This window comes from Oncorhynchus keta, chromosome 8 (assembly GCF_023373465.1).
Source record: "Oncorhynchus keta strain PuntledgeMale-10-30-2019 chromosome 8, Oket_V2, whole genome shotgun sequence".
Classification (NCBI taxonomy): Eukaryota; Metazoa; Chordata; class Actinopteri; order Salmoniformes; family Salmonidae; genus Oncorhynchus; species Oncorhynchus keta.
Window position 1 is genome coordinate 11,691,202 of NC_068428.1, and position 26,841 is coordinate 11,718,042.

Genomic DNA, 26,841 nt, shown 5'->3' on the forward strand with positions numbered 1-26,841 from the left:
CTGTTTTTCATACCAAGAGTCTGTTGATTGGTCAGTCATTGGGTTAATTTGTTTTACTATATGATCAAATCAAGCTTTATTTATACAGCACATTTCAGACATGGATGAAACAATTGGTTTCACAGGAAAAATGGGAGAAAATTGAAAATAAACAAATATTTAGTATACAAACATGAGGATAAAAAAACAAACTGAAAGACTAATGAGCATTCTAAAGAAATGCCATTGATTAAAATATTAAGAATTGGATAAAATATCCAACCCAAAATATAAGCTTGTTTTACTCCATTGTTTGTTGTTACGTTCCCCATCAAGAAAGCCAGAAATGTGCCTTAAATAGAAGAGGGAATTAAAGAGTCACTGACAACAGCCACAACTAAACAGGTGGGGTTTTAGGAGGGGTTCTGAAAGACACTATGGGGTATCCACTGAAAGTTGACTAGTAACAACAACTGGGACATAAAAGACACCCACCATGATCGACACTATATCTGCCCAAGAAGAGGCAAGCAAAAGAAACACCCACACCAAACTTAAAGACAGGAGGGAAACCAAAACGGTAGTGCAACTAAAGTTGTTGACTCGCCACATCTATCAAGACAACTGGAGCACAGGGCCAGACACTCTTATTAAATAGAACCTGGAACAGCTTAGGTGAAACACCTTCCCACTAACGAGATGGACAAGCCAGCACAGGTGTAACACATACCTACTAACGAGGTGACACCAATCAGTGTACCGAAGACACATTTCAGTTGAATGCATTGTTGTCAACTGACTAGGTATCCCCCAAACAAAAAAGAATCAGAACTCTAGAACCTAAACAAAACTCATCTCCAATACGGAAAAATGTGCAGTCAAAATAAATTGTGATCCACGGTAACGCACTGGCAAACACAAAACACAAATATTTTTGACTGCCCACCCTTGAGACAATCAGCAACCAAGTTGTCCTTACCACGGACATGTCTGATTTCAAGAGGGAAATCCTGCAATATCCTTAGTAACTTTACACCTCACTGCGGAGCTTCTCTCTCTTTTCAGGGTTCACTTGATAGGCATGTTGTTGGATCGGGGCCCAGTCCATAATGTCATTCTCTAGTACATTTGGGTTGGCACATCTGAGAATAAACCCTGATATTCTAAAAGCAGGGCAACAACGTCAATATAATTGCAACCAAAAATTGTCAGTTGGTTGCATAAATAATCACAATGACTAAATATTACATGAATTGTAAATATAAAATATCAACACCAAATGTACATCCCTTTTTCATATGTATTGGCAATAATTCACTTACATGTCCTGTTAAAACTAACAACTCAAAAAACACACGGAATCTGGGAAATGTGTACATCACTGGTTAGAAGACCATTTGTAGAAAACAGCTAGCTACATATTGATTCAAGTGGGTCACCAACACTGTAAGTGCAACAAAACTATTTTTTTGTTAGTCACTTTTTGTTAGACCACATAAATAGTACTCTTTTCAATTCAGAGCTTGGATTTCCCCCTAGACCAATATCCTTGTGCTGAAATCAATAGAACAGGGGACGAATATTTAGGGTTCTACATTATGACAACATTAAAATACTCCTACTACAACGTTAAAACATTCTAAATAGTGAGATTCTATTTCATTGATATCGTGAAACAACTCCTTCCTGTATGTATTTTCTGATGTTTGATCAGAGATCTTTTACTAGAGTATCTCTTGTCACATTGATCACAGCTATAAGGTTTCTCTCCTGTGTGTGTTCTCTGGTGTATCGTCAGACTGCTAGAAGTAACAAAACACTTCCCACATTGATCACAGCTATATGGTTTCTCTCCTGTGTGTGTTCTCTGGTGTGATATCAGGCTGAATGACTGACTAAAAGTCTTCCCACATTGTTTACAGTTATACGGTTTCTCTCCTGTGTGTGTTCTCTGATGTTTAGTCAGACTGCTAGATGTAACATATCTATTCCCACATTGATCACATCCATAAGGTTTCTCTCCTGTGTGTGTTCTCTGGTGCGATTCTAAACATCCTGAAGAAACAAAACTCTTTCCACAGTCAGAGCAGCTAAATAGATTCTCTCCTGTGTGTGTTCTCTGGTGTTTAGTCAGACTGCTACATGTAAGATATCTCTTCCCACATTGATCACAGCAATAAGGTTTCTCTCCTGTGTGGATTCTCTGATGAATTGTAATGCCTGCTGAGGAGGTGAATCTCTTCCCACAGTCAGAGCAGCAATGAGATTTTTTTCCTGTGGTTCTCTGCTGGTGTTTCTTGAGGAATTCTGATGTGGAAAGACTCTTCTCTGCCTCGTCAGCATCATGATGTTGTTGTTGAGGCTCCCCAGAGGATCCATGATAGCCACGTCTCTCTCCTGTGTGAACAACAAAGTCAGACAGATGCTTAAAGGCCCACAACAGCAGAAATCCACTGTAAAAAGGTGATGCCAACAGCGTAGCCATGATGTTGTACAAGAATTGACTGTAATTGTCTGTAATGAATGTCAAAATTATTTGACAATGGTCTTAAGACAGTCAAGTGAGAAAGTCCTATTTAGTCTTGTTTTCACATCAGTAGAAACATCGATGATTTTAGGCTAGAAGAATGTTAAAGTTGTTGAAATCCTAAGCACTGTGCCAGAAGACTTTTGGCCTCCAATATAGGCCCCTGACAGTGTTTGCTAAAACTGCAGCACAAGGGCGATGCGCACACAATTTGATTGCATTAACACCTCCCTGCTAATGAGGAAACCAATAGTTATGGATGTAATATAGCTACCTGGAGCAAAAATGATGAGCAAAGATTTTAGTTTTTCACAAAGTATTCTGAATATTACAGTGCAAGATCAGGAGTGCTACTCAAGGAGGCTCACATTAATGTCTATGTCTATTCGCTAATTCACCACCGTGGGGGAAAATTCAGGGGAGTTCTCATAGGCTGACAGCAAAAATAGCCTCCATTTACAGGTTGCTTATGAGTGCATTTCACATTACTTTTGGATTATAATTGTATGTCTTGTTTGAATGTCCTGTGTGTTACTGTTACAAATCAACTGCTTTATACTTAAACACTTCAACCAGTACGGAGGGTTTGTACACCAATTGGCCCATAACTTCACCTAACAATAAAATAGACCTACTGTAGGATCTATAACTTCACCTAACAACAACACAGACCTACTGTAACAATACATCATGTAGATGTATATAATGAACAGACTGGGTCTATACTAATCCTACATGGTGTAACAATACATCACGTAGATGTATATAATGAACAGACTGGGTCTATACTGCTCCTACATGGTGTAACAATACAGTGCATTCGGAAAGTATTCAGACCCCTTCACTTTTTCCACATTTTTGTACATTACCGCCTTATTCTAAAATGGATTTTCAAAAACTCTATCTACAATACCCCATAATGACAAACCAAAAACACATTCTTAGATTTTTTTTGCTAATTTATTAAAATAAACAGAAAAATCATATTTTACGTAAGTATTCAGACTCTTTACTACGTACTTTGTTGAAACACCTTTGGCAGCGATTACAGCCTCCAGCCTTCTTGGGTATGACACTACAAGCTTGGCACACCTGTATTTGGAGAGTTTCTCCAATTATTCTCTGCAGATCCTCTCAAGCCCTGTTAGGCTGGATGGGGAGCTTTGCTACACAGCCAATTTCAGGTCTCTCCAGAGACGTTTGATCGAGTTCAAGTCCGGGCTCTGGCTGGGCCACTCAAGGATATTCAGAGACTTGTCCCGAAGTCACTCCTGAGCTGTCTTGGCTGCGAGCTTTGGGTCATTGTCCTTTTGGTAGGTGAACCTTCGCCCCAGTCTGAGGTCCTGAGCTCTCTGTAGCAGGTTTTCATCAAGTATCTCTCTGCACTCTGTTCATCTTTCCCTCGATCCGGACTAGTCTCCCAGTCCCTGCAGCTGAAAAACATCTCCACAGCATGATGCTGCCGCCACCACCACGCTTTACGCCAGGCTAGCCGCTTGGCAGTCAGGGCAGCCGCTTGGCAGTCAGGCCAAAGAGTTCAATCTTGGTTTAATCAGACCACAGAATCTTGTTTCTCATGGTCTGAGAGTCCTTTAGGTACCTTTTGTCAAACTCCAAGCAGGCTGTCATGTGCCTTTTACTGAGGAGTGGCCTCCGTCTGGCCACTCAACCATAAAGGCCTGATTGGTTGAGTGCTGCATGAGATGATTGTCCTTCTGGAAGGTTCTCCCATCTCCACAGAGGAACTCTGGAACTCTGTCAGAGTGAACATCGGGTCCTTCTCCCCTTACTGCTCAGTTTGGCCGGGCGGCCAGCTCTAGGAAGAGTCTTGGTGGTTCCAAACTTCTTCCATTTAAGAATGTGCTCTTGGGGATCTTCAATGCTGCAGATATTTTTTGGTACCCTTCCCCTATCTGTGCTTCAACACAATCCTGTCTCGGAGCTCTATGGACAATTTCTTCGACCTCATGGCTTGGAATTTGCTCTGACATGCATTGTCAACTGTAGCACCATATATGGACAGGTATAATCATAAACAATATGTTTTCGTGTGGCATAAACAAAAACACAAATTCTCAGTCAAAAATATTAGTCAGAATACAGCTTTTCTATTTTCTCATATAATTTCAGGTTCTCTGACTGGGAAAATGTCCTTCCACACAGAGAGAGAGCAGTGGTTGGACTTTTATCGTGTGTTTCCTCTTATGCTCCTTCCGGCTCCCTAACTGAATAGAACTCATTCCAGTGGGAACAGTGAGAAGTCTGGTCCCTGTCCTACCAAAGACAGAGTATTTAGTTAAATACTAAAAAGAGAACGGAATTAAACCTCCATAAAATAAAACTGTCTTCCTGTGAGGCTAGATTCCTCAAAAACCTGAAGTCAGTTTTCAGAACATACCATAATTTTCACAACTTGGTGGCCGCCCCTAATAATAATAATGTAGAACATTAAATCTAACCTTACTTTCATGTTTATAGGCTGAGCAGAGCTCCATAAAGGGGAACGGGAAAGGGGGATACCTAGTCAGTTGTACAACTGAATGTATTCAACTGAAATGTGTCTTCTGAATTTAACCCAACCACTCTGAATCAGAGAGGTGCGGGGGGCTGCCTTAAATCGACATCCACATCTTCAGTGCCCGGCTTTTCTTCTGTGTGTATTCTCTCATGCCTTTTCAGGGTAGCTAACACGGTAAAACTCTTTCTACACTGGAAGCAGTGGTAAGGCTCTTCTCCTGTGTGTATACTCTCACGCCTTTTCAGGTTAGCTAACAGGGTAAAACTCTTTCCACACTGGGAACATTGTAAAGGCTTTTCTCCTGTGTGTCCTCTCATGCAGTTTTAGGTTCCCTAACCAGCGAAAACTCTTTTCACAGTGGGAGCAGTGGTGTTATCTCGCTGGTTTGGGCATCTCTGGATCTGGTTCCCCTGAAGGACTCTTCCTGCTGTCATAGTGAGAGTCTGGTCTCTCTCCTGCCAAAGACAAACAGTATCTAGTTAAACAGAGACCTGAATTAAACCTCCACATGATAAAACTGTCTTCCTATGAGGTTTAACCTAGAATAGATACCGCAATAAAAGAGCAGAACTGGTCATCACAGAGTGGCTGTAGTGCTTTGTAGGCTGGGTAAATCAATTTGAATTCAAAACATTTTGACAGCGTCCTTTTTGATAAAAAAAAAGCTTTCCTTACATTGTTCGACTATGGAAGAAGTGTTTTTGTGGTTTTTGTAACTGAATATAAAAACATTCATGAGATATACAGTACCAGACAAAAGTTTGGACACACCTACTCATTCAAGGGTTATTCTTGTTTTTTATTTCTACATTGTAGAATAATAGTGAAAACACATATGGAATCATGTAGTAACCAAAAAAAGTGGTAAACTACTCAAAATATATGGAATGCTTTTCCAACAGTCTTGAAGGAGTTCCCATATATGCTGAGCACTCGTTGGCTGCTTTTCCTTCACTCTGCTGTCCAATTCATCCCAAACCATCTCAATTGGGTTGAGGTCGAGTGATTGTGGCGGCCAGGTCATCTGACGCAGCACTCCATCACTCTCCTTTTTGGTCAAATAGCCCTTAACCCAGCCTGGAGGAGTGCTGGGTCATTGTCCTGTTGAAAAACAAATGATAGTGCCACTAAGCGCAAACCAGATGGGATGGCATATCGTTTCAGAATGCGGTGGTAGCCAGACAGGTGTGTGCCTTTCCAAATCATGTCCAATCAATTGAATTTACAACTGGTGGACTCCAATCAAGTTGAAGAAACATCTCAAGGATGATTAATGGAAACAAGATGCACCTGAGCTCAATTTAGTGTTTCATAGCAAAGGTCTGAATACTTAGGTAAATAAGGCATTTGTTTTTGTTTCTTAAATAAATGTGATTTTTTTTCTAAAAACCCATTTTCGCTTTTTCATTATGGGGTATTATGTGTGGAATGATTCGGATTTTTATTTATTGTAGAATAAGGCTGTAACGTAACAAAATGTGGAAAGACTTTAGTGACATAGATAAGGGGTTAAAAACATGTCGTTTTATATATCCCATAAAGGACAGACACTTCCGAACAAACTTCCTTTGGTTTTTGGGGGAAACAATGTTACTATGGTTACTGTTGTTCCATGTTGTGAATGTTATCCAATGTGTTACTATGGTTACTGTTGTTCCATTTTGTGAATGTTATCCAATGTCTTACTATGGGTTACAGCAGTACGGCCAAAACATGTTTTGGCATGAATAAACTTTTTAATATTTTTTGTTGATACTTCAAGGGGTCTTACAATTCAAAATCAGAACGCTAATCATCCTTGGTATAACCTTCTTAAAACAGTACTATACTGGGGAAGCCCTTCATGTCGGAGGGTGTTTCTACAGTACTACACTGGGGAAGTCCTTCATGTTTACATTTACATTTCATTTACATTTAAGTCATTTAGCAGACGCTCTTATCCAGAGCGACTTACAAATTGGTGCATTCACCTTATGACATCCAGTGGAACAGCCACTTTACAATAGTGCATCTAAATCTTTTAAGGGGGGTGAGAAGGATTACTTTATCCTATCCTAGGTATTCCTTAAAGAGGTGGGGTTTCAGGTGTCTCCGGAAGGTGGTGATTGACTCCGCTGTCCTGGCGTCGTGAGGGATGTTGGAGGGTGTTTCTACAGTACTACACTGGGGAAGCCCTTCATGTTGGAGGGTGTTTCTACAGTACTATACTGGGGAAGCCCTTCATGTTGGAGGGTGTTTCTACAGTACTACACTGGGGAAGCCCTTCATGTTGGAGGGTGTTTCTACAGTACTATACTGGGGAAGTCCTTCATGTTGGAGGGTGTTTCTACAGTACTATACTGGGGAAGCCCTTCATGTTGGAGGGTGTTTCTACAGTACTATACTGGGGAAGCCCTTCATGTTGGAGGGTGTTTCTACAGTACTACACTGGGGAAGCCCTTCATGTTGGAGGGTGTTTCTACAGTACTACACTGGGGAAGCCCTTCATGTTGGAGGGTGTTTTATCTTTTGACACTTCAGCAACTGGTTACAGTGTGTTAGTACAAGGCGTAGAGATGGGTTGCATGGAAGTTCCTTTATATAATGTGGAACTGGGTGAGTCCTAGCCTACCGGTGAAGGGGGTCTCATTCATATTGGGAAATTATTTGGCTGGAGGGAAGGTTGTGCCAAATCCTGTCGTTTGTAAGGAACCCAGAATTGAGGAACCTGATGGGTTATCAGAAAAGTACCCTACAGTGTTCTCAGCATGTGCCATTACACGTGCTCGGTCTAGGAAATTCACCGGGAGCAAGTCTAGTGTTGAGGATGTTAGTGATCCCACCATGGTCGATCTGTAAAACATTTATGGGCGATACTGATTTCGGTAAACCTCCAGAGTTGACCTCTCCTTTGAAAACCCCAAAGGTGAGAGTTTGTAGAACCTCTGAATGAAGAGAGGATCCCTATAGTTGACACTTGGATGTCTAGGAAGCAGCTGATTGCTGAACAGAGAAGAGATGTTTCTAGGAAGCAGCTGATTGATGAACAAAGTAAAGATGTTTCACCCTCTCCTCTTTTTGCTGAGATACATCCAGAAGAGGAGTTTAATGAAGTTTCCATTGGTAATTTAGACAGAAATGGTGTTCTAACGAGGAAACGGCGGCGTTCTAACGAGGAAACGGCGTTCTAACGAGGAAACGGCGTTCTAACGAGGAAACGGCGTTCTAATGAGTAAATGGTGTTCTCGCTCCACTTCTAGACAAGACGATTGGCCCAATTTATCTAAAATTGTTGTTCCAGTTGCGCTTCAGCAAGAGATACTGAGGTTGGCTCACGATGGTAGTATGGCAGGCCATCTTGGGGTCAACAAGAAGGCAGAAACAGGATGTTGTGGCTCACTGTAAATCCTGTGGCATTGCCAGCGGGCAGGTAAACCGAACCAGTTGTACCTTTGCAACCTATTCCTGCTTTTGACAAACCTTTCAGCAGGTTTCTGGTGGACTGTGTTGGTCCTTTGCCTAAAGCCAAGATTGATAAGTATTTCAGTTAATTAGTGATAGACTATTTATATTTATTTGTAATGGGGAATTGATATAATAAACTCAATCTAAGGGAAATCAATACACACAATGAAACAATGAAGGAGCAAGAATTGGTGGAAGCCAGCGGAGGAAATTCTGAAGAGAGACTCACCAATATCTTCACCACACAACCCTCCCCTTTTTCTTGACTCAACATTTTAAATTACTCAAGAGACATTATCTTCACACATATTTGAGCTGCTTTTCACTGACAGCCACAACTCAGTAATCAGCGAGGCATAATGCCACACCCATTGCCCAAATAGGCATAAGCCTACAAGCTTGTGATTTGAAACCATACACAGTCATTTTTTAAAGAAGCTAATGATCCCTGATTCCTCTGTGGCAACGTCATGCTTTCTGGTCAAGAATTTTATTGATTTCTGTGTAGACAGGAGTAATTTGTAATTTGGGACAATTTATTTACCTGTTGGACCCACCGCTATGCCATTTCTCTCCTGTTCTACTGGACCCACCACTATGTCATTTCTCTCCTGTTCTATTGGACCCACCATTATGCCATTTCTCTCCTGTTCTATTGGACCCACCACTATGTCATTTCTCTCCTGTTCTATTGGACCCACCACTATGTCATTTCTCTCCTGTTCTATTGGACCCACCACTATGTCATTCCTCTCCTGTTCTATTGGACTCACCACTATGTCATTTCTCTCCTGTTCTATTGGTTTGTTCTATTGGATCAACTTGTCATTTCTCTCCTGTTCATTGGAGCCAAAATGTCATTTCTCTCCTGTTCTATTGCTGTTGCAGTTCTTTGGACTCCCCACTATGTCATTTTCTAAGTTTTATTGGTTTTCATATCAACTTTATTTCATTGTCCAGAAGCCAAAAGGCACAATTCTAGCTGTTGCAGCTTTAGACTGCCCCTCTTTCTAAGTTCCTAAATGAGATTTTCATCTGTCAGATATGAACCTCTACCAGGTGGACTGTATAGAACGGTGTGTTCATCTCCGTCAGATATGAACCTCTATCAGGTGGACTGTATAGAACGGTGTGTTCATCTCTGTCAGATATGAACCTCTACCAGGTGGACTGTATAGAACGGCGTGTTCATCTCTGTCAGATATGAACCTCTATCAGGTGGACTGTATAGAATGGTGTGTTCTAATAAAACACTGTAGGAGTTGTCTCCAGATGGCTATGCATATTCATGACATGAGGCTAGTAGCTTAGCATCTCTCTCCATTGAATACAGGCAGTTGACTTCAACAACTCTCATAGAATACATTTTTAAAAATGATTACAATAATTATTAGTATCCACCAATCCAAAGAAAGGTGTGAGCTAGAGAACCAGCAGTGCCGCTTTGTGGACAACGACTCCCCTTGTTAGGGCGAAGAGACATCTTGTCAGTATATCCATAATCTTTGGTGTAGCCAACTCAACTCTCACATGGCACTATTGGGCAGCAACGTGTGTAGTAAAAAAAAATCACTACATGAAAACCACTACAAGCCATGCCCCCCAGTCTGCGGTCAGCAGATAACATATATATTTGAGAATAGTCTAAGTCAAACAAGGGGTAGCTTGCTCTCAACAGTCTGATTCTAGACATTACAGTCATAATTCTAGGGCCCTCCGTTGAAGAGGTATTGACGAGCCAACTCCGAATATCCAAAGTTAAAAACTAATTTAAGGCGATACTTACTGGTGTTACTCAGATCTCTGATTTCCACCTCTTCATCTTTCAGTGTGACAGTAATCTCTCCTTCCTTCTTCACTCCAAAAACTGCATCCTCCTCTTCTTTACCTGTAACATCCTCCTCCTCTTTCACTCTGAACGAGTCTTCCTCTTCTTCTTTCACGGTAACAGCCTCACCCTCTACTTCTTGTTTTACTGTGACATCCTCCTCTTCCTTCTCTTCTTTCACGACAATGTTCAGCCCCAGAGCTTCTTTCTCCGTCCAGCAGACCTCTTCTTTAACAGGGGGGGAGTATTTTAGGGAGCTCATGTTCGGGGATGTTAGCTAGCTAGCTATCATGAGCGACTAGGCTAGTGCTAACTTAACCAGCCAGCTACTATAGCTTACTAATAAAAACGTAATATTAAATAGGTTAACAAGTAAATAAGACAGAAGCGTGTCTAAAACACAGAAGCTAATATACACCGAAAGCGTCTAAATAGCTTGAATCTTCCGGCTATGTTGGCTGGCAAGCTACCGAGATGGTTGACGAGCTGTTTATGAAGAACCGTCCACTAGATTATACGTCACCCTAGCAGCATCGCCTGAAAGACGCACATCGCCGTCTGCTGACTGGAGGGGAAACGCAGTCAACTGGATCATATTTTATTTTCAGACAAAGATTATTTTAAATTGATTTAATTAAATAATACTATTATATTTAGACATACAAAATGTGTTGATTGATTAGTGCGAAGAAAACATGTTTACTACAGCACATTTAAGACAGTTCCATTAAGTCATACTAAATCTAAATAAGTAGCTAGCTACTGGTGTAACAATACATCATGTAGATGTATACTACCGAACAAATGTTTGGGGTCACATAGAAAATCTCCTTGTTTTTGAAAGAAAAATCACTTTTATTTGTCCATTAAAATAACATCATATTGATCGGAAATACAGTGTTGGCATTGTTATTGTTGTAAATGACTATTGTAGCTGGAAATGGCAGATTTTTTCATGGAATATCTACATAGGTGTACAGGGGGCCATTATCAGCAACAATCACTGCTGTGTTCCAATGGCACGTTGTGTTAGCTAATCCAAGTGTATCATTTAAAAGGCTAATTGATCATTAGAAAACTATTTTGCAATTCTGTTAGCACAGCTGAAAACTGTTGTGCTGATTTAACAAAGCTTTTGTTAACAGTGTTTTTGCATAACAATCAGGCAGTAGAACAACAATAATCATCACCCTCTTAACCAATCTTCCCTTCCCTTAACATTGGGTTTGAGTCAGACCCTGAGTGTGCCTGGTGGTCATTGGTTTTGATTCAGACCCTGCCAGTGTACCAGGTGGACATTGGGTTTGATTCAGACCCTGCCAGTGTACCAGGTGGACATTGGGTTTGATTCAGACCCTGCCAGTGTGTCAGGTGGACATTAGGTTTGATTCAGACCCTGCCAGCATGGCCAGAAATGGTCAGTAACTTATAACCACGGAACCACCCCAGACCTTTCATGCATGACTAAAAACACCTAGGTATTAGATTTACTGCCATGGTCTAGTTTGTCATTGCATCAGACACCATTCACAATGCTGGCCGAGGTACGAGTAAATCATGACATATTATTTCCTAACCATTCACAATGCTGGATGAGGTACGAGTAAATCATTACATATTATTTCCTAACCATTCACAATGCTGGCGGAGGTATGAGTAAAACATGACATATTATTTCCTAACCATTCACAATGCTGGCTGAGGTACGAGTAAAACATGACATATTATTTCCTAACCATTCACAATGCTGGCTGAGGTACGAGTAAAACATGACATATTATTTCCTAACCATTCACAATGCTGGCCGAGGTACGAGTAAAACATGACATATTATTCCCTAACCATTCACAATGCTGGCTGAGGTACGAGTAAAACATGACATATTATTTCCTAACCATTCACAATGCTGGCTGAGGTACGAGTAAAACATGACATATTATTTTCTAACCATTCACAATGCTGGCTGAGGTACGCGTAAACCATAAAATATTATTTCCTAATTGTAAAAAATGGCAAGGCTTTATCTCAGTGGGCTTTTCCATTTTTGAGGAAAGTATTAAGTGTTGTGAGTAACAGAACTGCCTGAAATGTGGGGGAAGGGAAGTAGCTCATTGATTGGCTGTAGTGACAAGGGTCCCTCCAAAAATGTATCACTATTCCAACTGACATGTCAAATTCTCCCCCAAATCTACCACTAATAGGCCAAGCCTCCACAGACCCAGTCTTGTATTGACAAACAGAACAAATCATTTGACATTCAAATATGTCATTTTAAATAGCTCAATTCAATCCAGCTGGGCCTTTTAAAACACAGACTGTTGTTCCTGCTGTAGATGTTATACCTTTGTACAGTTCGAGGATCAGTTCTCCACAATGCATATACAATACCGGTCAATTGTTTGGACACACCTCCAAATTCAATGTTTTTTCTTTATTGTAACTAGTGTCTACATTGTAGAATAATAGTGGAGATATCAAAACTATGAAATAACTCATATGGAATCATGTAGTAACCAAAAAAAGTGTTACAAAATAAAAATATATTCCAAAAATATACTCCAAGTTTCTAATTTTAAAAGGCTAATTGCTCATTGAAAATAATTTTGCAATTATGTTAGCCCAGCTGAAAAATGTTGTTCTGATTAAAGAAGCAATAGAACTGGCCTTCTTTAGACGAGTTGAGTATCTGGAGCATCAGCATTTGTTGTTTCGATTACAGCCTCAAAATGGCCAGAAACAAATCATTTTCTTCTGAAAATCGTTAGTCTGTTCTATTTCTGAGAAATGAAGGCTGTTCCATGTGAGAAATTGCCAAGAAACTGAAGATCTCGTACAATGCTGTGTACTACTCCCTTCACAGAAAAGCGCAAACTGGCCTAACCAGAATAGAAGGTGTTCCCAGTGCACAACTGAGCAAGAGGACAAGTACATTAGTATCTAATTTGAGAAACAGAAGTCCTCAACTGGCTTAAATAGTACCCGCAAAACACCAGTTTCAACGTCAACAGTGAAAAGGCGACTCCAGGATGTTGACCTTCTTGGCAGAGTTGCAAATAAAAATCCATATCTCAGACCATTTAAAAAAAAAGAAAAGATTAAGATGGGCGAAATAACACAGACATTGGGCAGAGGAAGATTGGAAAAAAGTTTTATGGACAGGTTCAACAGGTTTGAGCAACACAGAATTTAGAACAGTCACATTATTATAGATGACATCCCACATGCCCTAGAGCGTGCGCAGCATCGCCTTTATGTCATCTACTAAACCACTGGCCATGTTCGAGAGCATGAAATTCATGTTGAATTGTGGGTAAATGGTGACTGGCTGACTGATTTATAAATAATAATGAGTAGTTATTTATGATATAAGGTGATTTGTAAATCAGTCAGCTGGCAGTCGCCTGCAGTGTCGAACAAGCCCAATACCACACCAATCAGGTTCGACGAAATGAATCTTCAGAAGTCATTGATGACGTGCTGCTGATAAAGTGATACAGGCATCAGCACACTGCTTCGAAATATACTGCTTAGTGTTTTGGAAGCATTCCTCGTAGATGCGGTATCAAACAACATCCCTACCGAAAAGTTGACAAAAAAAATAGGAGCAAGCAGGTTGATTTTCTCTTTTGTTTTGAGCCCACGGCAGGAAGGCACCAGAGTCTATCGTGTTAACACAAGTTCCCTCTAGATAACACAACCACACAGTTCATGAAAAGCATTAGGTGTGGCTAACATTTGCAAGCTTGAGCTAGATACCGACCTAGCATACAAACTCGGTAGCACAGAGTAGATCCTCCACATGACGTTGAGAAACAGCGCATTGTGGGTAGTTTTGGAGATATCTGGAAATAAGTGAATAAACATGCAATGACGCAAAAACATAACTGTTTATACTTATAGGTAACCAGATCTTCAATACAACTAACTCACCATCTCTTTAACCACACTGTTTTGTTACACTGGTGAGTAAAAACTCATGCTTCCTACACTTTAACTTTTTGTCTGAAAATTAAATATAAGTTTTACTCAACTGCGTTACCCACTCCAGTCAGCAGATGGCGGTGTGGGACTTTAAGGCAATGCTGCTAGTGTGACGTCTAATCTAGTGGACGGAAAGCTTCTTTCAACAGCAGCAACAGTTTTTCAGCCACTTTGACAGCTTGCTAGACAAAATAACCGAGCCAATAAAGCTCTTTAGATGCTTTCATGTTTATTAGCCACTGTGTTTTAAACACACTTCTGTTGTCTAGTTAGTTATCCAATTTAAATTCACATTTACGGTGTAGTTGTTATTGGTCAGCTAGCGGGATGGTTAAGTTAGCATTAGCCTAGCTAACATCCCTGACCATGCGGTCACTAAGCTACTCTCCAGTTAAAGAAGATGAGGTCTGCTGAACGGAGGAAGAGGAGAATATCACAGTAAAACAAGAAGTAGAGGGTGAGGCCGTTACTGTGAAAGAAGAAAAAGACGCATTCAGAGTGAAAGAGGAGAAGCATGCAGTTTGTGGAGTGAAAGAGGAGGAAGGGGAGATGACTGTTACATCAAAAAAGGAGGAGGAAGAAGAGGAGGAAACTGGATATCTGGGCCCGGTTTCCCAAACTCATCTTAAGGCATCCAATGGTTCTAACTGTGAACTTAGCAATAAGATGGTTTTGAGAAACCGTTCCCTGATTAAAAACTTGTTATGGCTGCAATCCCTTTAACGAGATAATTGTCATCAACAACCGCTGAATAGCATAGCGCTACATTAAATAAATATGTAAGTTTATCGATCGCTCGACAAAAAAATTAAGTACACTTAGCATCAAGTAGTTCGGTCACGAAAATCAAATTAATCGTTTACCTTTGATGATCTTCGGATGTTTTCACTCACGAGATTCCCAGTTACACAATAAATGTTCCTTTTGTTCCATAAAGATAATTTTTATATCCAAAATACCTCTGTTTGTTTTGAGCGTTATGTTCAGAAATCCACAGGAAAGAGCGATCACGACAACATAGACAAATTCCAAATAGTTTCCATAATGTCCACAGAAACATGTCAAGCGTTTTTTATAATCAATTCTCAGGTTGTTTTTAAAATATATAATTGATAATATATTAACCTCAACGGTCTTGTTCAGTAGGAGAGGGAAAGGAAATGGATGCCCAAACTCTGTTGCACGAGCAAAACTCATGCGAACACTTGACGCGATGTTACCGTTCTGGCTCATTTTTCAAAATAAAAGCCTGTAACTATGTCTGAAGACTGTTGACACCTTGAGGAAAAGATAGGAAAAGGAATCTGGTTGATATCCCTTTAAATGGAGCAAAGGGAGGCAATGGAACATGGAGTTTTCAAAATAGAAGCCGCTTTCTGGTTTGATACTCCTCAGGGTTTTGCCTGCAATATCAGTTCTGTTATACTCACAGACAATATTTTGACAGTTTTGGAAACATTAGAGTGTTTTCTATCCAATACTAATAATATGCATATACACTGCTCAACAAAAAAAAAGCAAACACTTAAACAACACAATGTAACTCCAAGTCAATCACACTTCTGTGAAATCAAACTGTCCACTTAGGAAGCAACACTGATTGACAATACATTTCACATGCTGTTGTGCAAATGGAATAGACAACAGGTGGAAATTATAGGCAATTAGCAAGACACCCCCAATAAAGGAGTGGTTCTGCAGGTGGTGACCACAGACCACTTCTCAGTTCCTATGCTTCCTGGCTGATGTTTTGGTCACTTTTGAATGCTGGCGGTGCTTTCACTCTAGTGGTAGCATGAGACGGATTCTACAACCCACACAAGTGGCTCAGGTAGTGCAGCTCATCCAGGATGGAAAATCAATGCGAGCTGCGGCAAGAAGATTTGCTGTGCCTGTCAGCGTAGTGTCCAGAGCATGGAGGCGCTACCAGGAGACAGGCCAGTACATCAGGAGACGTGGAGGAGGCTGTAGGAGGGCAACAACCCAGCAGCAGGACCGCTACCTCCGCCTTTGTGCAAGGAGGAGCAGGAGGAGCACTGCCAGAGCCCTGCAAAATGACCTCCAGCAGGCCACAAATGTGCATGTGTCTGCTCAAACGGTCAGAAACAGACTCCATGAGGGTGGTATGAGGGCCCGACGTCCACAGGTGGGGGTTGTGCTTACAGCCCAATACCATACAGGACGTTTGGCCAGAGAACACCAAGATTGGCAAATTCGCCACTGGCGCCCTGTGCTCTTCACAGATGAAAGCAGGTTAACACTGAGCATATGTGACAGACGTGACAGTCTGGAGACGCTGTGGAGAACGTTCTGCTGCCTGCAAGATCCTCCAGCATGACCGGTTTGGCAGTGGGTCAGTCATGGTGTGGGGTGGCATTTCTTTGGGGGGCCGCACAGCCCTCCATGTGCTCGCCAGAGGTAGCCTGACTGCCATTAGGTACCGAGATGAGATCCTCAGACCCCTTGTGAGACCATATGCTGGTGCGGTTGGCCCTGGGTTCCTCCTAATGCAAGACAATGCTAGACCTCATGTGGCTGGAGTGTGTCAGCAGTTCCTGCAAGAGGAATTGATGCTATGGACTGCTATGGACTGGCCTGCCCATTTGCCAGACCTGAATCCAATTGAGCACATCTGGGACATCATGTCTCGCTCCATCCACCATGCACCACAGTCTGTCCAGGATTTGGCGGATGCTTTAGTCCAGGTCTGGGAGGAGATCCCTCAGGAGACCATCCGCCACCTCATCAGGAGCATGCCCAGACGTTGTAGGGAGGTCATACAGGCACGTGGAGGCCACACACACTACTGAACCTCATTTTGACTTGTTTTAAGGACATTACATCAATGTTGGATCAGCCTGTCGTGTGGTTTTCCACTTTAATTTTGAGTGTGACTCCAAATCCAGACCTCCATGGGTTGATAAATTTGATTTCCATTGATAATTTTTGTGTGATTTTGTTGACAGCACATTCAACTATGTAAATAAAAAAGTATTTAATAAGAATATTTCATTAATTCAGATCTAGGATGTGTTATTTTAGTGCTCCCTTTATTTTTTTGAGCAGTGTATTAGCAACTGAGACTGGGGAGCTGGCCGTTAACAATGGGCACCTTTTCATCCAAGCTACTCAATACTGCCCCTGCAGCCATAGGAAGTTATTAACACTAGTAAGTACTGTCTTAAAAACAGAGGCACAAACTCTGCAGTTGTTGAACTGATGTTTGATGTTGAAGCAGAAATCTGCACTTGCTACATCCATATTGTGACTTTTAAATAATTTATTTATAGCCATTGATTCTTTAAGAATATAACAGATTTGTTATTGTTTGAACTGCAGATTGCTGGGTTGTGTGTTTTTTTTAACAGAAACAAAATGGCTGCCCAGAGGCTTGATTTGGTAAACTGCTGAGGGATCGGGGAAGGAGAAATGTAACCACTCTCAAATGCATAGAGAAAGCTATTGTAGCAACCGTAACCCAACACCTAGCGACCTCGTCAAGAAGTTCAGAAATCTTGGCGTAACAGTTATAAGGTGTTGGCTTGACAGTCGTTGGACCCAGGTTTGAGTTCAGCTCAGGGCTACCCCCTGAATTCACTACACTATGAATACAAAGACTGGCCATCCATGAGGTCAAAATTATTGTTTTAAACAGATTTTGAGGCTATATAGTATATTCTATAATTGCCAGTGAAGATTTCCTGTGGGGGCAAATTATTAGAGCTGTTGATAAGTCATTGTATAATGCCATTACATTAAAGGCAAGACATACCTAGATTCAGTTACATACATGAATTGGTTTGAAACCTTTGTTTTAAACCCTTCTTAAAGTTGGTGCCTTGACGGATTTGTAAAAAATGGTTTGTCATGAAACACAATTTTTTAATTTAATTTAAATGTACCCTTTATTTAACTAGGCAAGTCAGTTAAGAACAAATTCTTATTTACAATGACTGCCTACCCTGGACGACACTGGGCCAATTGTGAGCCGCCCTATGGGACTCCCAATCATGGCCGGTTGTGACACAGCCTGGACTTGAACCAGGGTGTCTGTATTGATGCCTCCAGCACTGAGATGCAGTGTCTGCTGTGCCACTCGGGAGCCCCAAAATCATGTTCTAGTGCTGTCCCCAACTAAAATACATCTTGGTCAACCAAGAGTCATCTGTTCTTTCTACCAATCACCCCATGTGTTTTTTTAAAAAGTCTTTATGTACTGAACTTGTCTGATGCTTTAAGCACTCTGTTTGATTAAATAAATAAGACACACAAATGACTAGAGGGAGCCAGTCAACAACATAACCTTTTTGAATTAAAAATATATATTTTACTAGGCAAGTCAGTTAAGAACAAATTCTTATTTTCAATGATGGGTTAACTGCCTTGTTCAGGGGCAGAACAACAGATTTGTACCTTGTCAGCTCAGGGATTTGATCTTGCAACCTTTTGGTTACGAGTCCAACACTCTAACCACTAGGCCACGCTGCCGCCCCAACCTAACCTGAAGATCCCTTCCCCCTTTTCCATTTGGAGTGCCAATTGATCTGACAATTTCTACCAACCTGCGTGCCAGTTATGATTTTAATATGAACATTTTACTGGAACAGTTTAATTTAATTTATAATAGTATCTCAAAATTATTGTCTGTGATTAATCTACATTCTATCGAAATCAAAATGAAAATTATACAACTCTAAAAGTAACTTTTATTGCCTTCGACAATTATGTTTGAAAAATAGCCTACATAAAGCCAACAAATAAAAACATTGCATTCTGCAGGTAGAGAATATCCTGATAAAAATAAATATCATATAAATCACATTGGCTGCACATGGCCTGTCTACAACAAACTTGAAACATATCAACTATCAACTGGGTCCTCTGCAACATTGTATAAAATATTCTAGGCCGTCAGTTTCCCATGCAGCAGGGTTAACCAGAGGAATGTCTGGATGAGTGTTTCAGACAGCGGGGTTTCCCAGAGGACTGGCTGGAGGAATGTTTCAGACAGCGGGGTTACCCAGAGGAATGTCTGGATGAGTGTTTCAGACAGCAGGGTTACCCAGAGGAATGTCTGGATGAGTGTTTCAGACAGCCAGGTTACCCAGAAGAATGGCTGGATGAGTGTTTCAGACAGTGGGGTTACCCAGAGGAATGGCTGGATGAGTGTTTCAGACAGCGAGGTTACCCAGTGGAATGACTGGATGAGTGTTTCGAACAGCGAGGTTACCCAGAGGAATGGCTGGATGAGTGTTTCAGACAGCAGGGTTACCCAGAGGAATGTCTGGATGAGTGTTTCAGACAGCGAGATTACCTAGAGGAATGGCTGGATGAGTGTATCAGAAGCGGGGTTACCAAGAGGAATGGCTGGATGAGTGTTTCAGACAGCGGGGTTACCAAGAGGAATGGCTGGATGAGTGTTTCAGACAGCGGGGTTACCCAGAGGAATGGCTGGATGAGTGTTTCAGACAGCGGGGTTACCAAGAGGAATGGCTGGATGAGTGTTTCAGACAGCGAGGTTACCCAGAGGAATGGCTGGATGAGTGTTTCAGACAGCGGGGTTACCAAGAGGAATGGCTGGATGAGTGTGGATGAGTGTTTCAGACAGCGGGGTTACCAAGAGGAATGGCTGGATGAGTGTTTCAGACAGCATGGTTACCCAGAGGAATGGCTGGATGAGTGTTTCAGACAGCGGGGTTACCAAGAGGAAAGGCTGGATGAGTGTTTCAGACAGCAGGGTTACCAAGCGGAATGGCTGGATGAGTGTTTCAGACAGCGGGGTTACCCAGAGGAATGGCTGGATGAGTGTTTCAGACAGCGGGGTTACCCAGAGGAATGGCTGGATGAGTGTTTCAGACAGCGGGGTTACCCAGAGGAATGGCTGGATGAGTGTTTCAGACAGCGGGGTTACCCAGAGGAATGGCTGGATGAGTGTTTCAGACAGCGGGGTTACCCAGAGGAATGGCTGGATGAGTGTTTCAGACAGCGGGGTTACCCAGAGGAATGGCTGGATGAGTGTTTCAGACAGCGGGGTTACCCAGAGGAATAGCTACATGACGCAAGGGAATGTTATAAAAATACAGGGATGGAAAAAGTATCCAATTGTCATAGTTGAATAAAAGTATAGATACCTTAATAGAAAGTTACTCAAGTAAAAGTGAAAGTCACCCAGTAAAATAATATTTGAGTAAAAGTCTAAAGGTATTTGGTTTTAAATATACCTGAGTATCAAAAGTAAATGTAATTTCTAAAATATACTTCAAATAATGTCACATTCCTTATATTAAGCAAACCAGACAGTACCATTTTCTTGTTTTTACAATTTACGGATAGCCAGGGGTACACTTCAACACTCAGACATAATTTACAAACAATGCATTTATGTTTAGTGAGTCAGCCAGATCAGAGGCAGTAGGGATGATCAGAGATGTTCTCTTGATAAGTAGGTGAATTGGACCATGTTCCTGTCCTGCAAAGCATTCTAAATGTAACGAGTAATTTGGGTCGACTGGGAAAATATATGATGTAAAAAATACAATATTGTATATTTTAGGAATGTAGTACAGTAAAAGATGTCCAAAAATATTCAGAGTTCAAGTAACAGACACATCTCAACATCAACTGTTCAGAGGAGGCCTTTTTGGTCGAATTGCTACAAAGAAACCACTACTAAAAGACACCAATTATAAGATGAGACTTGCTTGGGCCAAGAAACACACGCAATGGACATTAGACTGGTGGATATCTGTCTGGTCTGATGAGTCAAAATTTGAGAGTTTGGTTCCAATCACTGTGTCTTTGTGAGATGCAGAGTAGCTGAATGGATGATCGCAACATGTGTGGTTCCCACCGTGAAGCATGGAGGAGGAGGTGTGATGGTGTGGGGGTGCTTTGCTGGTGAAATTGTCTGTGATTTATTTATAATTCAAGGCACACTTACCAGCATGGCTACCACAGCATACTGAAGTGATACGCCATCCCATCTGGTTGGCATTGTTTTTCAACAGGACAATGACCCAAAACACACCTCCTGGCTGTGTAAGGACTATTTGACCAAGAAGGAGAGTGATGGAGTGATGCATCAGATGACCTGGCCTCCACAATCACCCGACCTCAACCAATTGAGATGGTTTGGGATGAGTTGGACCGCAGAGTTAAGGAAAAGCTGCCATATGTGGGAACTCCTTCAAGACTGTTGGAAAAGCATTCCAGGTGAAGCTGGTTGAGAGAATGCCATGAGTGTGCAAAGCTGTCATCAAGGCAAAGGGTGGCTACTGAAGAATATAAAATATATTTAGAGTTGTTTACCACTTTTTTGGTTACTACATGATTCCATATGTGTTTTCATAGTTTTCATGTCTTCACTATTATTCTACAATGTAGAAATTAAAAATTAAAAAGTACAAATAACCCTTGAATGAGTAGGTTTGTCCAAACTTTTGACTGGTACTGTCAAATCTCATTAATGTTTTTATATTCAGTTTGAGTTTCGCCGTGTTAGCTAACCTGAAAAGGCACGAGAGAATACACACAGGAGAAAAGCCTTATCACTGTTCCCACTGTGAAATGAGTTTTATTCAGGATGGTGACCCAAAAGCTCATGAGAGGATACACACAGGAGAAAAACCTTTCCAATGTTCCCAGTGTGGAAAGAGTTTTACTACGATAGGGCACCTAAAGAAGCATGAGAAAATACACACAGGAGAAAAGCCTTACCAATGTTCCCAGTGTGAAAAGAGTTTTAACGGGTTAACTAACCTGAAAAAGCATGCGAGGATACACACAGGAGAAAAGCCTTTCCAATGTTCAGAGTGTGGAAAGAGTTTTACGAGGATAGGAAACCTTAAAAAGCATGCGAGAATACACACAGGAGAAAATCCTTACCAATATTCCCAGTGTGTCACACCTTGACCTTAGTATTCCTTTTTTCCCTTGTTATTTTGGTTAGGTCAGGGTGTGACATGGGTGATGTATGTGTTTTTGACTTGTCTAGGGGTTTTGTATGTTTATGGGGCTGTTTCCTTTCTAGGTATATTGTATGTCTATGGTTGCCTAGATTGGTTCTCAATTAGAGGCAGCTGTCTATCGTTGTCTCTGATTGGGAACCATATTTAGGCAGCCATATTCTGTGGGTACTTTGTGGGTGATTGTTTCCGTGTCTGTGTTTGTTTCACCACATGGTACTGTTTCGTTTTTTTCATGGTTCGTTTATTGTTTTGTACTGTTTCGGTTTATTCATTAAAATCTACTATGGACACTTAACACGCTACATTTTGGTCCGATCCCTCTTCAGACGAAGAGGAGGAAATCAGCCGTGACAGAATCACCCACCAAAACAGGACCAAGCAGCGTGGTGACAGGCAGCGGCAGGAGGAGCAGTGCAATCAGGACTATTGGACTTGGGAGGAGATACTGGATGGAGATGGACCCTGGACGCAGCCGGGGGAATATCGCCGCCCCAAGGCAGAGCTGGAGGCAGCCAAAGTGGAGAGGCGGCGGTTTGAAGAGGCAGCACGGAAGCAATCCTGGAAGCCCGAGAGGCAGCCCCAAAAATGTATTGGGGGAAACCCAGAGACACAGGGAGTATGGCGAAGCCAGGTAGTAGACCTGCGCCAACTTCCTGTGCTTACCGGAGGGTGAGAGAGACCGGGAGACCGGGCAGGCACCGTGTTATGCTGTGGAGCGCACGGTGTCCCCAGTGCGGGTGCATAGCCCGGTGCGGTACATACCAGCTCCTCGTATCAGCCGGGCTAGAGTGGGCATCGAGCCAGGTGCCATGAAGCCGGCTCTACGCATCTGGTCTCCAGTGCGTCTCCTTGGGCCAGCATACATGGCACCAGCCTTACGCATGGTGTCCCCGGTTCGCCAGCACAGCCCAGCCCACCGGGAGCATTCAACTAGGTAAGGTTGGGCAGGCTCGGCTCGGCTCGGCCCCTCAGTCCGGAGCTGCCCCTCAGTCCTGTTTCCTTTCTATGTATATTGTATGTCTATGGTTGCCTAGATTGGTTCTCAATTAGAGGCAGCTGTCTATCGTTCTCTCTGATTGGGAACTATATTTAGGCAGCCATATTCTGTGGGTACTTTGTGGGTGATTGTTTCCGTGTCTGTGTTTGTTTCACCATACGGTACTGTTTTGGTTTTTTCACGTTTCGTTTATTGTTTTGTACTGTTTCAGTTTATTCATTAAAATCTACTATGGACACTTACCACGCTGCATTTTGGTCTGATTCCTGCTACACCAGACGAAGAGGAGACGAAAAGGAGACGAAGAGGAGGAAATCAGCCTTGACAGTGTGAAAAGAGTTTCACCGGGTTAACTAACCTGAAAAAGCATGAGAGGATACACACAGGAGAAAAGCCTTTCCAATGTTCCCAGTGTGGAAAGAGTTTTATTCATTTAGCGTACCTAAAAGCTCATGAGAGGATACACACAGGAGAAAAGCTTTTCCAATGTTCCCATTGTGAAAAGACGTTTACCATTTTAGTTAACCTGAAAAAACGTGAGAGAATACACACTGGAGAAAAGCTTTATCACTGTTCCCACTGTGGAATGAGTTTTATTCAGTTATGGGATCTTTCCAATGCTCCCAGTGTTGATTTTCCTTTACCTGGTTAAGGAGCCTGAAGGTGCATAAGAAGACACACACCGAAAAAGCCCTACCACTGCTCTCTCTCTCTGTCTGGAAGGACATTTTCCGTCAGAGAACTTGAAACCACATGAGAGAATAGAAAGGTTGTATTCTGACTTATATTTTTAAAATATAAATATATAATATATATATTTTTGACTGAGAATTTGTGTTTTTGTTTCATGCCACATGAAATCATATTGTTTATGATTATACCTGTCTATATAAGGTCCCACAGTTGACAATGCACGTCAGAGCAAACGCCAAGGAATGAGGTCGAAGACATTGTCCATAGATTTATGAGATAGGATTGTGTCGAGGCACAGATCGGGGAATGGTACCAAAAAATGTCTGTAGCATTGAAGGTCCCCAAGAACACAGTGGTCACCATCATTCTTTAATGTAAGAAGTTTGGAACCACCAAGACTCTTCCCAGAGCTGGCCACCCGGCCAAACTGAGCAATCGGCGGAGAAGGGCATTGGTCAGGGAGGTCACCAAAAACCCAATGGTCACTCTGACAGAGCTCTAGAGTTCCTCTGTGATGGGAGAACCTTCCAGGACAACCCTCTCTGCAGCACTCCACCAATCCGGGCTTTATGGTAGAGTGGCCAGACGGAAGCCACTCCTAGGTGAAAGGCACATGACAGCCTGCTTGGAGTTTGCCAAAAGGCACCTAAAGGACTCTGACCATGAAAAACAAGATTCCCTGGTCTGATGAATCCAAGATTGAACTCTGGCCTGAATGCCAAGCGTCACATCTGGCGTAAACCTGGCACAGCATCAGGCTGTGGGGATGATTTTCAGCGGCAGGGACTGGGATACTAGTCAGGGTCGAGGCAAAGATGAACAGGCTCTGGCTTGGGCACTCAAGGACATTCAGAGAGATCCTTGACATTCAGAGAGATCCTTGATGAAAACCTGCTCCAGAGCGGTCAGGACCTCAGACTGGGGCAAAAGCTCACCTTCCAACAGGACAACGACCCTAAGCACACAGCCAAGACAACGCAAGAGTTGCTACGGGACAAGTCTTTGAATGTCCTTGAGTGGCCAAGCCAGAGCCTGGACTTGAACCTGATCGAAGAACTGAAAAGAGATGTGCAGCGACGCTCCCCATCCAACCTGACAAATCTTGAACAATGGGAGAAACTCCCCAAATACAGCTGTGCCAAGCTTGTAGGGTCATACTCCAGAAGATTCGAGGATGTAATCGCTGCCAAAGGTGTTTCAACAAAGTACGTATTAAATGGTCTGAATACTTATGTAGATTTTTTTGTTTATTTGAATAAATTAGCAAAAAAATCTAAAAACGTGTTTTTGGTTTACCATTATGTGTGTATTGTGTATAGATTGAGTATTTAAAAAAAAAATAGAATAAGGCTGTAATGTAACAAAATGTGGGAGAAGTGAAGGGGTTTGAATACTTTCCGAATGTACTGTGTTGTTACATCATGTAGGAGCAGTATAGACCCAGTCTGTTCATTATATAGATCTACATGATGTATTGTTACACCATGTAGGAGCAGTATAGACCTAGTCTGTTCATTATATACATCTACATGATGTATTGTTACACCAAAATAAAGGGAAATTATATTATTTTATACTAATACAATTGCTCAGAGAAAGATATATAGTTTAATGTAATTCTCAAAAGCTAGGGGTCTGGATTATTGCCATCCATGTTTTCAATACTCCAGCACCCTCCCCCTGGGAGGATAACGACACTAATGTTTTATGAGATTGGAGAAGACATTGGGTGGGATCTTAGACCAAATCTCTCCAGGTCCTTGATTTATTTTGTCTGCGCTTGTGGACTGCCCTGTTCAATTCAAACCACAAGTTTTCAATGGAGTTCAAGTCCGAAGACTGAGATGGCCATTGAAAATGTTGATTTTGTTACCAAATAACAATTTCTTTGTGGATGTTGATGTGTCTTGCTGGAAGATCCACTGATGGCCAAGTTTCCGCCTCCTAGCAGAGAGGTAGGTAGGTCTGGTGTTCAACCTTCCCAAGTTCTCTCACGTCACCCCGCTCCTCCGCTCTCTCCACTGGCTTCCAGTTGAAGCTCGCATCCGCTACAAGACCATGGTGCTTGCCTACGGAGCTGTGAGGGGAACGGCACCTCAGTACCTCCAGGCTCTGATCAGGCCCTACACCCAAACAAGGGCACTGCGTTCATCCACCTCTGGCCTGCTCGCCTCCCTACCACTGAGGAAGTACAGTTCCCGCTCAGCCCAGTCAAAACTGTTCGCTGCTCTGGCTCCCCAATGGTGGAACAAACTCCCTCACGACGCCAGGACAGCGGAGTCAATCACCACCTTCCGGAGACACCTGAAACCCCACCTCTTTAAGGAATACCTAGGATAGGATAAAGTAATCCTTCTCACCCCCCCCCCCCTAAAAGATTTAGATGCACTATTGTAAAGTGGCTGTTCCACTGGATGTCATAAGGTGAATGCACCAATTTGTAAGTCGCTCTGGATAAGAGCGTCTGCTAAATGACTTAAATGTAATGTAAATGTAGGTAAACAGGTTTTGGACTAAAATATCCTGGTAGAGGGTAAAGTTTATTTATTTATTTCATACAGTAATTTTAGCTAACCTTTATCAAGGGTATCAATAACTAGGTGCTTATTTTGATATCTTGTTATTTGACTGAATCAGAAATACAGATGTGGAGTAGAGGTTAAGTTTGTTTTAAATTCTCATAAAAAATCTGAACTAATCAAACAACACTTCTTGCTCTTTGTACGTGTTGATATAATATTAATATTTAATGGAGAGAAAATAACTTTTCCCGAAACTGCTTTATAATATTATAATTCAATGAAGAAGAAATAAAGTTTTCCCTCCTCAACTGCGTTAACTCCCTCCAGGGAGCAGATGGTGAAATGTGTCTTTCAGGCGATGTTTGTAGTGTGACGTATTATTTAG

At 41.9% G+C, this 26,841-nt stretch overlaps 1 protein-coding gene across 3 annotated transcripts; it reads right to left on the bottom strand.

The window, feature by feature from the left end:
• Positions 1–679: 679 nt before the first annotated feature.
• LOC118386783 (gastrula zinc finger protein XlCGF17.1-like) lies at positions 680–10,822 on the bottom strand. Of its 3 annotated transcripts, XM_035774620.2 has the most exons (3): positions 10,255–10,820; positions 3,527–5,479; positions 2,281–2,376 (listed from the first exon to the last, which is right to left on the bottom strand). In XM_035774620.2, exons 1-2 carry the CDS (start codon positions 10,556–10,558, stop codon positions 5,397–5,399), a joined length of 387 nt encoding a protein of 128 aa, XP_035630513.1. In that variant the 5' UTR covers positions 10,559–10,820; the 3' UTR covers positions 2,281–2,376; positions 3,527–5,396. The 3 variants fall into 3 exon arrangements, with proteins under 3 accessions (XP_035630512.1, XP_035630513.1, XP_035630514.1); XM_035774619.2 differs by lacking the exon at positions 3,527–5,479 and having other exon boundaries at positions 680–2,376; positions 10,255–10,821; XM_035774621.2 differs by lacking the exons at positions 2,281–2,376; positions 3,527–5,479 and adding an exon at positions 5,503–6,125 and having other exon boundaries at positions 10,255–10,822.
• Between the last annotated feature and the right edge of the window lie 16,019 nt (positions 10,823–26,841).